The sequence below is a fragment of the Montipora capricornis genome, chromosome 11 (assembly GCF_036669925.1).
Source record: "Montipora capricornis isolate CH-2021 chromosome 11, ASM3666992v2, whole genome shotgun sequence".
In the NCBI taxonomy this organism is placed as follows: Eukaryota; Metazoa; Cnidaria; class Anthozoa; order Scleractinia; family Acroporidae; genus Montipora; species Montipora capricornis.
The window spans coordinates 15482959-15501815 of NC_090893.1; the positions used below are offsets into that span (position 1 = coordinate 15482959).

At 38.9% G+C, this 18857-nt stretch overlaps 1 protein-coding gene across 2 annotated transcripts in view; it reads right to left on the bottom strand.

The window, feature by feature from the left end:
• The window catches only part of LOC138022853 (uncharacterized), a 51068-nt gene that overhangs the window by 20463 nt on the left and 11748 nt on the right, over positions 1-18857 (bottom strand). For both annotated transcript variants that reach the window (XM_068869839.1, XM_068869838.1), the window contains exons 2-3: positions 14829-14945; positions 3058-3085 (exon numbers count right to left, since the gene is read on the bottom strand). In XM_068869839.1, the coding sequence (XP_068725940.1) occupies positions 3058-3085; positions 14829-14927 (127 nt within the window). In that variant the 5' untranslated portion in view covers positions 14928-14945. The remainder of the gene's footprint in view (positions 1-3057; positions 3086-14828; positions 14946-18857) is intronic.

Here is an 18857-nt window from a genome sequence, read left to right on the forward strand (position 1 = left end):
TCTTAAAGATTTAATTACGATCAATGGACTAAGTGTTATTTATCCACTTTGTTATTTCCATGGATTCAGTTGAGTCACTTAGATCTCAGCACACTCCAAGGTCGCAAATTCCAATGCACCGAAACAGCTATTTCCGCGGGATAAACAATCGTATCGCTCAGTTGGTGATGTCATTATCAAGAAGCTCAAAAGATGCGAAGGCGGTGTTGACCAGGGCTCGAAGACAACTATAATAACGTTGTCGGCCTCTCCGTTCGATACAAATTTGCAACACACTAAAATGAGCAACTTTCAGGTTCCATGGAAAAGATGAGCATCCGAAGGCGACATTTTTTTTCCCGACGTTTCGATGGGTCCCAATTCAGTTCTTGGAAAGCTCATCCTTTGATTTAGGGAGAAACTCGTAGCGGAATATACATGAATAATGTCAGAAAAGTTTAAAAAGTGTATAGTTGTAACTTCAATGATGTTTTTGTGGAGGTTGGCGTCGTAGATCTTAGAATCCGTTTACACGGGTCCGGGCAAATTTTTGCACGGACAAAAACTTGCACGGTTCCACCTTACGTTCACACGGGACCGGTGGAACTGGACGAATTTTTGAACGGCTAAGCGTGCAAGTTTGAGACCTAAAGAAAGTAGGTCAACTCTTTGACCGGCACGGTTCCAATATGCGTACGGACTCATGAAAAAACCCGAACCGTGCAAGATTTTGCAGGGTTAGCGCGGTTAAGGGATGGAATCTACTGTTTCTGGTTGTAAGCAAAAATGTTGTCAGGTCGCAATTTGTGAAGTTACATTTCGATCTTTTTAAAATCAAATTTGACACAAAATACATTACCAAAAGCACAGATATGAGGAGACAAGCGATACCTGTCGGACATCGCTATTTCAACCGGATTGGCTGGGTTACTGCAGAACACGTTGTTGCAAATGGGCATTGTCTCCAATCTTCATCGATCCAGGCAACGTACACATTTTAATTTCTTAGTGAGCATGTACAGCTTACAAAACAACCAGCCGTGGAAAAAGTCACCGACCAAGGGCCCGTTTCTCGAAAGACCGGAAAACTTTTCGGGCCCGAAAAGCTATTTGTGGAACTGCCATCCACTTCTTTTGGAAAGCTGATCTTTTAAGATGTTATAAGATAACAAGAAGCAGAATAACTGTGAAGTTTGACGACTTAAACCCTCTCTTTTCTTGATATACAGAGGGAGTTTTCACACTCAAAAACGGCCCGAAACCTTTCGGGAGTTCCAGAAAGGCGTGTTTTATTTGTCGCGTACTGCACTTAGCTACAATGTGATTGGCTAAAAGCATTAGTTTAACCAATCACAGCAGAGATGTAATTTGCACGGATCTATGTAAATGTAAATGTGCGCTTAGTTGACCGCTCCCTACAAGGGCTTTTCAGGATCAACCGGCTCGACGGGATCGGATCGAATGCATGTGAAGGGGCTGCACGGTTGCCGCCATACGATCCATGTGTGATCTCGGAGCACCGCAAACCCAGCCAGATGTAATTGAATGGGAGTCGATTTTGAGGAGGGAGGAAAACCGGAGTACCGGAGAAAACCCCATGGCGATCTCTAACAGAATTTGCACTGTTCCATGTAAACAGGCGGGCCAGGTACAGGATTCATCCTTGCAAAAATTCGTCCGAAACCGTGTAAACGTAGCCTTATCCCCCCCGTGTATCGCTGGTTACTTTTTGCCAAAGGCAACACAAAATAAATAAATAAATTCATTAATTCATTAAAGTACCCTATTGGTCAACTGCCAAATGATATGTTAGTGTGCGAACCCATTAGGAGAAAACGTTTTTTTCCACGGAGTATTTTTGCATTGAAATGCACTGATTGACATTTTGCTGTTTCCTCTAACCGTTTACAGGATTTTTTTTTGTTTTCAAAATAACACACGGTGCCTCTATTGAGTGGCTTGTGTCCTCATAAAACTGCCATCACTCGCCCTTTGGGCTTCGTGAATTCACGAGGTAAAACATTGTGGCTTGCTCAGCAGAGCGAACGCCTATTGTAAAAGGCTTAAGGTGGCTGAATACAGTTTTTCCTTGGTCAGTGGTATTCATTGAATTGGATCTTTGAAAACAACACAAATTTGGCAAGTGTGACCGAAAAGTTTTTTCTCCTTCTCGCGATAGTCTTGGAAATGCGGTGTAAATTCGCTTCCATTACGTTTTAATAGGAAAAATATTTCCGAGGAACCCGGCAAAATGCTGCGCATGCGCATTGGCTTAAAACTTTGACACCAACAGCTTCTACCTGTTTTTCCAATTTTTTCGCGAACCCGTAATTTGATTTTGCTGAAATATGGAATTAAAATAGTCCCGACTGTAAGTCGTCTAAAAATATATAAAAAGTCAGAAATTTAACACAGAAATTTGGGGGAAACTGAAAACGTCTATGAACGAATTATGAAAAATCCGTCGACGTCTGTTGAATTTCTATGATAATAGCTGTTAAATGTTCTTCATTTCCATAAAACTAAGAAGTGAATTTTGCATAAATGAGCAATAAGCATTCTTTAGCCTTGTTTTATTGTACATGCGTTACCATGGTAACAGCTGCAAAGCACATTGACTGTCAAAAATATAAACTTTCTTTCTTTCTTTCTTTCTTTCTTTCTTACTTTCTTTCTTTCTTTCTTTCTTTTTTTCACTTACTAATCAGTACCCAAGTTTGAGCTTTCAAGCAAAAACTGCATAAATATGGTAGAAATGGAAGTATAAGTGCTTAAAAACTGTGTTCAGTCTCCTTAATAGAAGTTTGTTTTAACTTCGATTAGATCAAGAAAATGGCTTTCAGTTCTCTTGAAAGGTACCATTGTTTGCGGCAAACTGTTACTGAGTGCACGTGAATCTTGCCACTTATATCGCCGTCGAAGATCTTTAAGGTATCCCATCAAGATTATTACAATGGTTTAAATTACTAAGTTATTAAATCATTGAAAAAATATTAAGGCGGAACGCCTGGTGATATTTATGTGCACTTCCTCTATACCAACTAAGCTTGTACATTTTTTTGTATAGATCATACTCACCGCTTTCATCACCGCCTTCACGGTTGGACTGCAGAAAAAATATGCAAGAAAATAGAGATTAATCTACATGAACTGAAATAAACGAACACTGCACCAAACAAATACAAACAATAAAACATGATTAAGCAAAACTCGATCGCTGTTACTTAATTCGGGGCGGGATGAAAATATTGTTGAGTGCCTGGTATCAACAAATCTCTGCCTACATTCTACTTCATCTGCTCCTCCCCAATTGACTGAAAACAGTTCCTTCAAGTAAAACCTCAATCCCAACACACAAGTCACAAAGCTGGAATCCTATAGAGGGCAATCTATGCCTAATTTGGATAGAGATGGCGTAGGAATAGATATACAAAATTCTTCCAAATGTTTCAGTCAGAGTGGCTTTCATAAATTCGTCGATGTTATCAAGTTAAACCTTAGAGCAATTTTAGTGCATAAGTCGTTGACTGAATACTTTTGCCGTTTCTCGAGGCGCTGCGAATCTTTCCATGTGTTGTTGACAGAACTTGGGCGTCATTTGCAGTTAAACTGAGCCCAGCTGTCAAATATCATCAACATTATCATCTTCATCACGTACGTTATTCCAAGAAGCTAAAACGCTTCATAGCACGTTAAAGTTCGAATACGATTTGCAAAGTAAATACTATGAAATGTGGGTTTTTATCCAAGAAAGAATAGTTGAATTCAGTGGGTGCTGCAGAAAGGCTCTATTAGCTCCATTACATTCATGCTGTTAAGTTACTTGATAATGACGCACGAATCAGTGATTTAGACGGGCTTTGGGCCTCTTTCACTATATTAGAACAAGTTCACTGGACAGAAGATTCTTGCACAGAGCCTTTACGATTTCCCTTGAAATACCTAGACAGGTAGCAAATTTAGCCACAAAAAATTCAAATAATGTGGAAGACTTCTTTTTCGGACATATGCAGCCTACAACAAAAGGACTCATCACTGAGATCTTCATTCTAAAAATGGCGAAGCTATTTGCACAATCGCACAATAAAAATGTAGGATTATTTAGAGAAAGTACAAGTGGTGATTCATCGAAACACTGTCATGTTTCATGTTTCGGATAATTTTTCGATTTGAAATAGGAAGAACAACCACTTTGTCTTTTTTTAAGCGTAGCGCTGAAAGCTGAAATACGAGAAGACGCTGCGAACTAAATCATCTGTAAACATCTGAAAATAGAATAAAAGTTTTGTTTTAGAAGTTAAAACAAAGTTGCATGCAATGCAGAAATTCGCGTTTGCTTTGATGAAGGAAATGGTTGGAACGGAAGTTTCGTTTCATTGTCTTCGGGTTGGGCTGCAACAATCAAATAAGGCGAACGCATAGCCTCCTTCTACCAAAATTTTTGGGACTTCGATTATCTTCTAGAAACGTGTAGAGCAACATGAAATGAGTAAGGTGTTTGTAAGTTAAATATTATTTCGCCAACTCTCAAAACAGGTTGAGAGAATAGTGGTCTGATTTTTTTTTGTTTGTGTAAATTCAGCAAAAGGCTTCGTCTTCCTTTTCAAATATTGTTTTAAAGGCTCTTGCGAAGCAAACACAATCAGTTCGAGAAACAAGGTGATACTACGCCAAAATTTGTGCTTTGACCTTTTAGAAGATTTTTCGAAGGCTTTTAGAAGTCTATTTAAGGAAAACGAGTTAGACTGCTTAATTAAGTCGACTTCTTAACAGCAATGATCTTTCACCTAAAAATAACCGTTTCATTCCTTCACCACTAAAGTCATGTTTTTCAAATTATCACCTCTAGGCGCCCGCATTTAAATCGAGCTCACAAGTAACCAAAGAGTCCCAGATGGTCAATTCTCATTCTCAATGGTAGAGGCATGTTCTTCCGAGAATTTAAAAAAATATATAGCACCCTGCTTTAAAATCATCTCTCTCTTGCGCAAGGACCACACTTTTTTGCACTTTTTGCTTTGCAGTGTGAAAATAGCCTTTAGGCTTGCGACGAACGAAAAAGATACTGGGCGGTATTGACCATTTACGATTCTTTGGGATCCTATCGTTAGTGATCCTATATTGTCTGAATTACTTTTATAGGCATCGAAACTGTGATCAGTCAGTTCTGCCGGATTAGTTCGGGTGTTATATTCTATCCAGGTACTAGTTTCTGGCAGGCAAGGCCAGCTGAAAATCGTCCTAGATGCCGCTAAAACTGAACCCGTGGACTCGAACGGTGGGACATTATAAATTCTAGCAAACCAGATGACATTTTATTCGCTTAGCAAAGCTATGAAAGTCATCAGTGAATGATACAGGCAAAGCAGTAAAGCAGTGGAAAGACCACTCGCCTAACGAATGAGACTCGCCGGGATCGGGGCGGGATCGTTTCCCGTGCTCCATGTCGGATGTGGGTTGAATTTCTTGGTTCTCTACTCTGCTTCAAAGGGTTTTTTTTTTCCTCTGGGTAATTCGGTTTTCCTGTTTCATAAACAAACAACTGTGTGAAAATCCTCTTAAAAAATGTTAGTTGTATTTGGAATAAAGGGATCTCGAAAAACCTGCTAAGACCACTCAAGCAGTTTTAAAATTGAACTCGGCCGAGACTAAGAGCATTTTGTCAATTCTCTGAATCAAGAGAGAGCTTCCGCTGTAGACTCCATTATTTGAAAGAACAGCCTTGCTTGCTTCCTTACTGGCGCCAATTTGGATCCCATTTTTGGACAAAAACAACTCAGTTCAAACAACAATCAAATGGGCGTCGAAGAATAATCCAAACAAAGCACTGCTCTCCTTCAGTTTAAACTTCCTAAGGAAATCGATTATAGATGTTCTCTTGAAAATAGGATTAGCATTAAGCAAACCGAAACGAATATCTTTAAAGTCACAAATTAAATGAGATAAAGGCTCGAATTGCGAATTAGCAGATAAGCCTGTGCCACAAGAGGGTATCATTGCACTGAAAGCTTATACGTCTCACTGGTCCTTGACGGTTTGAATTCAGGGGCCACTTTTAAGCGACCCACCGAGTTGCCTTTATTAAACTTGAATTTAACTTAAATCATGGAGAGAAGTTCATATTTAGACTCGACCCTTGATGTAGGGGAAATTGAACCAACAAGATTGTTTTGCTAAAGCGAGAGTACGCTTATTTCCTCTGTTAATTTGATTTAGTGATAAATTGAAACAACAGGAAATCAGTAAAAATTCTCATGTAAGAAATATTGTGGTTATTTCCTGTTTTTGCAGGTCGGAGATATGTGCAGACAGTATCCATTGAGAGCAGGATTTGAACACACACTGACACACATCACTTCGTAGGGACATATTAAGGTGGAAAATATCCTTTATACTGTTTAGCTCACAAATTATCATTGATATGAAGGACAGATGCACACAACAATCATAAAAAAATTGATTAAACAAATGAACAATAAGCAAATCGAAATTTATAAGGAAAGCCGGGAGACATACATACATACATACATACATACGTTTATTTCACGTCCCCAAGGGGCTTTTCAGTGAAATACAACATCGATATATTTTAATAATTGTTACAACTTCGTCAGTTGGTAATTTAGAGATTTTTTCGAGTTTTCGTTTCTGAAACTTCTAGCCTTGTCTTCCTCTCTCTCTCTCAGTGTCACTAAGATAAAGGCTCAAAGCTCTCGAAATTCCAAGTAAAGTGATTGCATACTTTTGCAACAGGAGTACTAGCCTTATGACATATAAATTTGCTTTACTGTATTATCTTGCTTTCACCCCAGGCCACTCCTTTGTGATGTGATCGAGGATATAGTTTTCCTTTTAGACTTAAATATATTCTTGGCTAACCTGTGACAAGATTCTCACAATAACCGAGGTTTACAATGACGTCAGTAAGATAAGGGCTTCTAGTCCATTTTTTTCTTGTTTACTTACATTATTGAAAGAAATTTAAAAGGTCTAAAAACACAAAATGCTGAAGAATTCAAGCATCTCAGTTCGCCGCCAGCAACATTAGTTTTCGGGATCCCGGCTGCTAATGTTCAACAATGTACTGAAGTTACATATTTGAATCAGGAGCTACTGTAGGTGTGATGCGAATGGGCTGATGTCGTTCTATGGCAGATGGTCCGGGTACATGTCATCATGACTAAAACGAAACATCGCACAAGATCGGCTTCTTTTAGAGTTATGAGCACAGTGCACATTCTTTCAAATGTGACTCTAATGTCGAATTCTCACCACATATCCGCGAGAACCGTGAACTTCAGTTTAACAGTATTTTCAATAATCTTCAATATTTTTCTTCCCTTTTAATAGAGTCGCAGTATAAGAATCGTTTTGTTTGTTTGTTTGTTTTTCTGTCAGAGGTTCACACTATTTCCTTGCCAGTTAATCACGATTTGGTTTAACGCCAATTTAATGGAATTGTTGAAGGATGACCATTTACTCAATTTTTAGTTTCTCTGTAGAATGTGACAGAAACAAGAAACTGTTTAAATCAATCAATAAGACTCATAAAAATAGCTATTCACTACAATCGCTTGTTGAAGACCATGTTACTGCACTGAAAATACTTAATCCCATCTACCAAAGACAGGGGTGAAAATGGAATTTATTTTAAAATAATTGTGGGGGGGGGGGGGGTATTTACATGAGACCGGGACGAACTCAGACCCGCATGACTTCGTGTCAGCCTCCTGCCGTACATTTCTTCTTATGCGTTAATTTACCCGGCCTCACAATGAACTCAGACCGGTCTGTCTTCGTCTCGGTTGCTGCACCGAGACGAGAAATTCTCGTACCCGTCTGATGTCGTACAGTTCTCCTGTAAATGGCAACAGATCTCAGACCGGGTCCAGAAATTTCAAACCTGTATGCTTTTGGGTCAGCCATATATCTGTTACAGGTATATTTAAATTCAGGTAGAAATGATTTCAACCTAGGTCATAGTTATTCTAACCTAGGTTGAAATCAAAAGTAGTAAACATCAACAAAAATCCATCAGTTATTACCAAGTACGTGTATTTAGGTAAGTAAATCTGGGCTGGAAGAAAAGAGGGATGTGGTTAGCGCATGTTTTTCATGAGTTAGACTATAAAACGCCAATGATTGTTATTAAGTCTACGCACCGATTTTTTTTAGATAGCGTTAACGTTGGGGTTAGGTATATTGTGCATGATAAGCAATTCTGCTTTTCTATGTGGAAGGGCATCATTCATGGCTGAATGCCCTTAGATCGGTAACATCAAAATATCATGTTCAAAGGAGTCATAAAAGAATACTGAAACATACGTTATGTATTGTTGATTTTTTAGGCCCGTTTTAAACGTCGCATTTTACATGTGCCGAATCTAATGCAAATGAGAAAAATATATTGTTTTTGCTCATTTGCATTATATTCGGCACATGTAAAATGAGACGTTTAAAACGGGCCTTATTCGCTTAGTTATCATTACTACTTGCTCGATCTTTTGCTTACATTGCATTAATATAATCAAAACCAAGTGAGAAGCTTTGAAAAGTCTCAATAACAAAACTAAGTTGAACCCCTAATAGCATAGTTGGAAAATAGTATATTTGGATGAAGAGGCATTTCCTTGTAATGTCCGCTTTATTAATTTAAGCGCTACATAATCCTGAAGTTCGAATTTCCTCTTTTTGGGAGTTCCTTCCTTTTTTCTTTCTTTTCTTTTTTTTTTGTTATATTCTCTTTGTGATTTGTATACTTTCCTTGTAATGTTCCTTTCGCCCGATATTGTTACCCTTTTTGCAATTTGGTTGTCAGCTTCTTTCACTTGTTCTCTTATAGCAGCATTTCTTAACTTTGGGAAAAGATTAACTGCTGTGCTGGGTTGAACTTCTGTGTTGCTAATAAATTCGACTTTTTCTTCTTCTCCTTCGATGATGTGACAAGTTCTGTTCTTTATCAATTTGCAAAAGTTTGCCTCCTCCACTAGACCCTGCATTTTATGTCAGTGGATTCATTGGTTCACCGCGAACATATCTAATGTTTTGTTGTGGCAAAGTCAGTCATCACTTTACGCACAAATTTTTCGAGAGCCATATTTTTTAACTGTGGAGAGAATCAAGCTACGATTCTGATCATTGCAGTTATTAATTAACAGCCTGAATTTTCCAGGCTTTCCTTCCATTACTGCTCAAGTAATAACTGCGATGATCAGCATCTTAACTTGACTTCATAAACATTGTCAGATTGCAACTTTGTCGGAAATCCTACCATCCATGCCAGAGTAGAGGTTCTAGGGATCTGGCAACTTCTGATGTTTCTCTAAGTCTGAGAGGAAATAGCCACGAATACTTAGAGTAATGATCTTCAATATGAAGAACCCAGTTATGCTCCTTACGGAGGTGCGATGAGCGCGAGGTTCGTATCTCAGAAGTGGCATGGAAAGCAAGAGAGATAAGGTTAGTGGCTAAAGATTGCAAGTAGCAACAGAGGAAGACGTAGAAAGGAAGACGAACCAGAGAGGAAAAGAGTTTGAAGAATGATCTCATTTATTGCTATCTTTTTTAATCCCCCTAAAAATCCAGGCCCCATTTTTTTTTTGTTTTTTAATTACACCTCCCCAAAAAAGGGAAAACCCCTTTTTAGACAGCTGATAATAAACTGGTTTAGAACATTTTAACCTAGGTGATTTTGTTTTCAAATTAGTTGAAAATAAAATGACCTAGGTCAAAATCATTTTAACCTGAATTTAACTGCAATTTGTAACATATTTATTACATAAGAGATATGATTTCGTCCCGAAATCAAACACCAAGCATTTCGTCCCTGTTTCATGCAAACGGTTGCAAAAATTTCATACCAGCACAAGTTCATACCAGTCTGAGTTCGTCCCGGTCTTGTGCAAATATTCCCTTAGTCATTCCTAGCAATGTTGTACGTACAGGTAAAGGTCATCAAAAAACAATGATTTGCAATTTTGACCGGAAAACAGTAGAACCCTTGCGATATAGAGACTTCTGACATATCGTGTTTCTGTTATGGCCATAATGTGCAAAAATTCCATGTTACATAATGTGTCTCAAATTAAAACGTTACAGTACCGCTGAGGGCAATAAATGTACTTGATGTGTACCGGAAGAAAGGGTTCAGTTGTAGAGAAAGCCTGTCCTCATTATGTAAAGTTTGTTTATCTTTGAAGAGAACAAATTCTGATTTTCATCGAGCTTTATTATTCCGCACTTTTACGTGATTGATGTTCCCATTTCTGTAGAGAGTTAACGCAGGTTATTCTGGAATTTAATTTTTGGACGAATAACATTCCAAAGCTAAGCTGTGAAACAAACGAACTTCACTTGTGAAGGAAACGGCCGGATTAACATTGCTAAACAGTCTTCTAAAGCTTTTCGTGAGTGCAACAATTCAACCCTGCTGCTCTGTGACCTAATATTCCTTTCCTGAATTTAATGTTCTTTTGTTTCAAATATCAAAGTTCCTACCATGCATAGTTCTGCCATTTTTGGTCAGGAAGTAATACTGCCAAGAGGACGTATCACTCATAAAAACATTTCAACAAATTGATTGGGACATATTGTTCCCTCACTTACATGCATGAATGCTTGAGTGACTAATTACTCCCTCGGAAGACCCCACAGGCATTTTTTAATTTATCTAAAACGGGTTACGTTTTGTTGCCAGTTTGCTCTTGACAGCCTGTATGATGCCAGCTGCGTGTGGAAATGTGTCCATAATCCGCTGTCAACGTTATTCATCACACAAATGCGATTCCTTGCAGTGTAGATGACATTGATTGACGACAGAATTCATAGTCTTAGCTGGATAGAACATTTTTGAAGATAGAAAACATATTGCCACACAAAAAAGCCTATACCCCGGGGCTATGAAATCCAAAAATTGTATAAAAATGTGATCATTGCTCGCAGGAATCAAGATTTTGGTAAACGTTGCTGAAGATAAGAGATTGTATTCAATGTTGAAAATGCTATTCTTGGACATTGAAACCCGGCCTAGCCTCGTTTCTACAGTCTCTCCAACGAAGGGATAAGATATTTTTACAATTAAATGCCTTACAAAAAGGTTAGAAGACTTCTTGAAGAGATCCTTAGTCTTAGATGTTCCGGTTGCAAATTGCTTGATGAGTCATTCCAATAACAATGAACTTTATTTAATAAGTGTCAAGTATTCCAACGCTGGGGCATTAATTGGGGACACTGTATACTGAAATGAAATTAACTCAAATCAAAGTCAAATTTTGGTATTTGAGAAGACGAGAAAACCGGAGTACCCGCAGAAAAACGTCTCAGAGCAGAGTAGAGATCTCAGCGGGTTATACATGAATACCCCCCCAACCCCCCCCCCCCCCCCCCCGTAACTGTTTACTGTTTATCATCAACCATTGCTTTGTCCACAGAATTAACTTCATTCCTCTAAATCTTTTTTCGTAAGGAATAAAGTTGACAAAGATGGCACGATCGAAAAGCGTCTGCAAGGACACACTAGACCCCACTGAGATTATAAATTCACAGTCGCCTTCGAAACAAAAGTACAATATTGATATAACAGTTGCTTTTTACTCCCGAGAGGAAAGGATCAAACTTATGCGAATATCACTTCCGTCACTAGAAAAGTCAAGCAAAACACGGGACATGATTCAAAGACGTCCCTTTTTTCCTTTCAACATATCTCGTTTTTATACGAAGAATCTCTTTATAAGGTAAGTTCTCAATCCAAGAATAAGAAATACCATGTTTTTTTTTGTAAAATGCAAGCATTAACATTTGCATGCAAGACGTAGAACTGACGATGGACCTTGTCCAATTTTTTCAAGATGAAATTTCGTTGTAAGTTGTCTAAATCTTGCGAGCACCGTGTGATATCACCAGTATGGAACCGACCGGAAACAGCCAAATTTTGAGGTTAAGGAACGAATTCCATCAAACCATTGCCAATTCAAAAGCCGTATAAGAGTTTTAAGAATTTAATTTAAACTTTACTTTTGTCTCCTGCAGCGACTCGTGTCCAAGCTGAAGCACAATTGCAGTAATAAAAATTACAGGATCAAACTGTGCTGTCCTTCGATACTTGCTTTAACAGAGTCCGTCGTTAGAGTCCTTTGAAGAGTTTCCTTTCGATAAAACGAATCGTTTACTGGAGTTTCACAGAAATTTCAAAATGGTCTGCAATTAAAATTGTTAAACTCGCCCCTAATCATCTTCACATGAATGAATTGCTTCCGATGGGAAAGAAGACGCTGAAGAGAGGATGCTTAATCTAATCAGTCGGTCGATGAAAAAGACAGCATATCCAAGGCATGCTTGATTTAATGAGGCAAATATGAGGAAATACATGTCAGGCATGAGAGAACGGAGACAGAAGTATGTATATCTGAATCTCTCTAGATTTCTTCACAGCAGTCACTTAGCCATTCGATACCCTGGGCCCAAGGATGGCGTGGTGCTACAAGACAATATGTTATCTTTGTTTGAGAGTAAGTTAACAATGAAGCAGCTCCGTTAAAAATAAACAAGTCTTCCATCCAAGCTGTCTCTCTCTCTCTTTTTCTGTCGCTCTCTTCCGGCAAGCGTCTAGACCCCACTGAGATTATAAATTCACAGTCGCCTTCGAAACAAAAGTACAATATTGATATAACAGTTGCTTTTTACTCCCGAGAGGAAAGGATCAAACTTATGCGAATATCACTTCCGTCACTAGAAAAGTCAAGCAAAACACGGGACATGATTCAAAGACGTCCCCTTTTTCCTTTCAACATATCTCGTTTTTATACGAAGAATCTCTTTATAAGGTAAGTTCTCAATCCAAGAATAAGAAATACCATGTTTTTTTTTTGTAAAATGCAAGCATTAACATTTGCATGCAAGACGTAGAACTGACGATGGACCTTGTCCAATTTTTTCAAGATGAAATTTCGTTGTAAGTTGTCTAAATCTTGCGAGCACCGTGTGATATCACCAGTATGGAACCGACCGGAAACAGCCAAATTTTGAGGTTAAGGAACGAATTCCATCAAACCATTGCCACTTCAAAAGCCGTATAAAAGTTTTAAGAATTTAATTTAAACTTTACTTTTGTCTCCTGCAGCGACTCGTGTCCAAGCTGAAGCACAATTGCAGTAATAAAAATTACAGGATCAAACTGTGCTGTCCTTCGATATTTGCTTTAACAGAGTCCGTCGTTAGAGTCCTTTGAAGAGTTTCCTTTCGATAAAACGAATCGTTTACTGGAGTTTCACAGAAATTTCAAAATGGTCTGCAATTAAAATTGTTAAACTCGCCCCTAATCATCTTTACATGAATGAATTGCTTCCGATGGGAAAGAAGACGCTGAAGAGAGGATGCTTAATCTAATCAGTCGGTCGATGAAAAAGACAGCATATCCAAGGCATGCTTGATTTAATGAGGCAAATATGAGGAAATACATGTCAGGCATGAGAGAACGGAGACAGAAGTATGTATATCTGAATCTCTCTAGATTTCTTCACAGCAGTCACTTAGCCATTCGATACCCTGGGCCCAAGGATGGCGTGGTGCTACAAGACAATATGTTATCTTTGTTTGAGAGTAAGTTAACAATGAAGCAGCTCCGTTAAAAATAAACAAGTCTTCCATCCAAGCTGTCTCTCTCTCTCTTTTTCTGTCGCTCTCTTCCGGCAAGTCTTAAGTCCTGATTGTAAATGTCAAAGGCTTTTCTATATTCTGGGAATCTCTAATCCGAAGGAATCAGTTGCATGCCGTGCGTCAAGATTCTCGATTGCTTGCAGAGATACATATGGTTCCTATTAATTGCTTAAATCCTCGTTTTGTTTAACTTGTAATGTTAAAAACTCCCTACCTCGAGCTAAATATATACATACTGGATGCCGCAATGAACTATCAAGCTGTAGAAATGGAATTAGGAGGCACTGAGCAAGAGACTCATCTGAGCCCATCATCAGTATAGCCGTTTGCACTCAGGAGACGAGATTGAGCGACTTTGTGAAAATTACATCTTCGTTTTCTTGTATTTTATGTTTCATTCAGTTTAAAGTCTTCAAATACAAGAAGCGAAGAATTTGCATGTGTGTACAAACCCCCCCCCCCCCCCAAAAAAAAAAACTGCCCTCCCCTTTAGATGATGTGGTATGACCGAATGACTGAATTTATGGAAAGTGAATACCACTATTCTTCTCTTCAATTCGCCCAGATACTCAGGCTCAGGCTACCAGAAACTATTCTTCTTCTTCTTCCTCAAAAGATCACATAAAGAGTCCAATCACTTACTAAAGAATGAATTCATTTTTTTCTGCTTGGCGAGTTTTGAATGTTGCAGTTAACTCCATGTTGATCTCACCATATCGGCTCCAACGTGAAAATGGACCGCTTCATTTCCATTGGTCTCATTTCATTTTAAACATAAATACAAATAAAAAACGAATAACGAACCGTTTGATTAACGCAGGTGTTAAGTGTTTCAGCAGCTCCAGTTCTTGTCGTATACTTTGTGGTGCCGATCAAAGGGTGGCAAGGCAAAAAGATTATCTGAACAAGTACACTGTGTGTATCGCTCGATAAGCGTTACAGAGTTAAGGCCTCTTTCAACAAGGTCTCTGTTTTTCAAGTTTGTAGAAAGAGAATACATCCTCTCTAAAGAAGAGAACTGCGCGTGATGATCTTTGCAGACCTTGCCGCTAGTTAGTCGAAGAGGCATGGCGAACCCGGCGCTAATCCACCCACAAACATTCCGAGCCTTTCTTTTCTGAGTTGCATGCCTTTACCACTTAGCTAAGACATACGCAATAATGATACATTCCACACAACAAACGTCCTATACTCACCAAAGTTTTGGCTTCGCTAAATTCTGAGACGCCCTGGTAGTTTAGTAACCAAAGCACAGCGAACAGCCTGATTTGACGAAGAAGGAGTTCTCCCCTCATCTGTGACACTTGTCGAATCTAAGAAACAAACTAAATTGTCTTGATACTGTTGACGATGTGCAAGGTCTTTTTTTTCACGAGACGCCGAGCTGTGAATTGAACTCGATGCCTTGTTTAGTGTTTCTGATGTGATCTTATGAAATCCCTGGATGTCATATGGGGTCGGAGGAGGCGATTGTGTTTACTTATCCCAGAGGACCACACACGGAGACAAGAAGTTGAACGACACACCCCTCGGATTAATCAACTTGAACTTGATCGATTGGCAAGACAGAAAGCTAAAATGTTATTCAAGTGGACGGCATTGGAGTCGAAAAGCGTGGTCAACAACATCCCAAGGCATTACTTCATTTAAGGGAAGTTCTGTGAATTAAACGTTAGGGCTTGTGTAGCACTTGTTCACATGCTGCCTACACAATTAATCTCTTCGAAAGCTCGAATACCTTTTAACTACGAAACATGTTTTTCACGGTTCAAATGCTCGGACTCTCGAGTTTCTGATTGTTTCGACGAGAGTTCGGTTTTAAAAACTGATTGTTTATTTTAATTCGACCTTGCGACGTGAACTTATACATTCAAAGCCACGCGTTTTTGTTAGTTTTTACTTGCTATCTAAGCAGTGGATCACTTCCGACAACAAGCATCTGTTTGAAGAATTACTCGGTCATTGAATGGCGTCAAAGGAAGTTCTGGACGTAACAGGATTGTTGGCGAATGGCAAGCCACAATGTTGGCCATGAGGATGCTATAGATAACATTTGACCGCACAAGTACCCAACACCTACATTATTTTCCGTGAGAAAAAAACGTAACGCACAAATTGATGGTGAAAACCAGACCAGCAATTAACTCAAAAGCGAGCTATCTTATCGGCAATCTCATCAATTAGGCTAATCTCAACAAAAATCTAGTGTACATTCTCATTAAATCAATTGCGAATTGTGAGAAAAATCGTGACACCGCTTTAACTTGAGACAAAAAAATGTCATAGAATGAAGACATCTCTTGTCACAAACAGCACTTCTCGGTAGTTGTTGGGCTCAAGAATGGCAAGGTCACGAGTCTTTGTGGGATACCAAATGCCTCACCTCTGGAACAACACAAACATTTCTATAATGTTGGTCAAATTTTGACGAAATTTGTTGTCGACGCAGAAATGAAAAGCGAAGATTCTTATCGTAGTGTATGTATTCCGGGCTACAATTATTAACAAGGAGAATGCCAAATTGTCCAAGTCATGTTTGCAGATGTCAATCTTCAGTGTTATTGGTGGGGCGCCTTGAAGGCGACCTTCTTGAAATACGTTTTAGTGATAAATTGAGATACTATTATTATTCCATGCAATTCGTTTACCTGTCGTCGCACTTTGTTCTGTTATGTTAATGAAAAAACAACACAGACTCTTCATCTAAATAGAAACAAAACCAGCGTCCTGGCTTCACCCTCTAGCCCCACCCCTTGAAAGTTAGCAACTATGACAGGCAGAGGTTTTAAAAAATGCTTGTCCACAGGGATCTAGCCAGTCGTGTTGGACAAAATCACCAAAGGAAACTCATGTCACCTCGGATAAATGCCTTTAACGTATTTGAAAAGAAATCATGGAGAGAAAGAATTTATTTTTCCATTTCTTCAATTGAGAAATAATTCGCCTGCAGTTATCTCCCGCAGCTGAGTCATCTAGAAATATCATCACTAGAATTTCCTTTCTGTGGGCTCAAAGTGACAAATGCCTTTCCTTGCGAAAACCCGCCACCTCGAAAGTAGATACTTCTATTGTATTTAACAATTAAATTGGTAAGCCTTTTCTTTTATGCTCGATTGTCTGGTCTCATGCCAATTCTGGCTAAATCCGGCTGCTCTTTCTCAAATCTTCTTTTTCAAGTTGACGTGAATTCCTTGGAGCAAACATCAATCACTCGTGTAAACTCGAGCGTATCACGTCTACCGGAATTGACCAACGCCCTTTCACTGCGCCGTATTCTGGAGAGGTTAAGAATGAAGTCGTGTCATTGTGTTCTTGGCACATCGTGACAACGGCGTCCTCTTGATTAAAGTTCTTCAATTGTCGTAGATGTTTTCCCAATTGTAGGACGAGCAGATGGAGCAACGTATCTATGCTGTTTACTGTGGTGTCAATGGCCAACGTACTAAAGTACTTAAGTACTTCGACATGTTCTCGAATATTTTGTTATTTACGCAACCTTTGAATAAAATGTTACTTTCAAAGGGGTGGGGGGGGAAGAATTATAAGCCCGCAAAGCTCCAACGTTTGTTTCGCGCTCTCCAAACATCCAGTACCAAAATACATATTATAAGCACAACCTCAATGATGATGCCTTTTTTTTTTTGCAACACTGCTATTAAATAGCGTTCAGTGCTAAGAAGGAGAACATTTCAGTCTACTCATATCATCATTGTGCGATCTAATTTTCTAATAAGGAAGTTCAAAGAGGACTTGAAGACCTTCGAGAGGATTTGAATCGAGTTGCTTCTTGGTGCTGCGAAAACTGATTCCTTATTAACTCTGACAAAACAAAGTTCTGTGTGTTTGGGTCCAAGACCCTCCAACAGAATGCTGGCGCAAACATCTATTCCGTCTTTGTCATTTTTAGGAAAGGAAAGGAACTGGTGTTGTTGACTCAGGGAAAGACCTTGGTGTGAGAGTGGATAAGCATCTATTCTTTAATGAGCACACCAGCACTTTGGCAAGTGAACTGATAGGCAAACTATTGTGGCAAAGATCAGCAGAATTCGTCACTTGTTTGATGAAACAATTTTTTTTCATTGTTATAAACTCATTCGTTTTTACTACGTTATTTTGTTGTTCATGATTATGGTCAGGTTCTAGTAAATCTAACATTTCTAAACTAAACCCTAACCTAACCGCAACATGAGCAGAACTTTGCAGCCCGTTTGTTATCCGGGAAGAAGAAATTTGAAGACATAAAACCCACTCTCAAAGAGGTGAAGCTGCTTCCAGTGTGAGAGGCTGTTAGAGTTCGAGACGCCGTTCAGATGTTCAAATAAAAGACTAATCAGGCACCTAGGTCTTTAGTAAATAGGTTTCAGAAGAGGTCCCAGGTTCATAGCTATAACTCTAGGAACGATCTTAATCTTTTCCACGGTAAGTGCTACACAGCGCTCGCCCAAAAGTCGTTCCAGTATCGTGGCGCAGACACGTGGAATTCTCTGCCACGCTTGCCGAGTTGCGCAAATTGCGCAATCTCTGCATTAAACGTAACCTGAGAAGTCATCTCAGTAACGACTGCTTAGTAAATTAATCTATTTTCATGTTATGTTAGGTTTTTTACCTCAGTAGGTTATTATTTATTGTAAGTTATCGTAGCCTAGTATCGATTAGTTTAACATTGTAAATTAGGTCGGAAGATTCCCGTACGGGTACCCTAATAAAGTTATATTTGTATCTGCGCGCTGTGCGTCTTTATGTAAATTAAATTGCTTGATTTCCTTGCTTAATTTGTTTGAAATATCCTAGTTCAATGGAATCTGAAAGAGCTATTATCATTGGAATCCGGAAGGCGGAATGGATTTCACTTAAGTTTGGTTCGGATTAATTGTGCAGAATACTATTTTAATTCTATGTAGGTGTCATTCGAGTATGGTCATAACCGATTAACAATGCCGAGTTTTTTTCATACACCAAGCTATGGGTAGCCAGTGGTTAATTCATCCTGTTTTTGCCAGACTTCCTCTCCTCGCATTATGCCCTTAAAGCTCGCTCTTTATATTTCATCACCTTGTAAGTCCTCAATGAGACGCTAATAATTGAAGTTTCAGTTTCTATTCCATGCTGGAGGCCTTCGCCTAATGACATAAAGTTAGCTCAGTATCAATCGTTTCCCACGCAAGCAGCCATATTGGATTATTTGCATAAAACTCGCACAATAACTTTTTTCAGGGCCCCTGCAT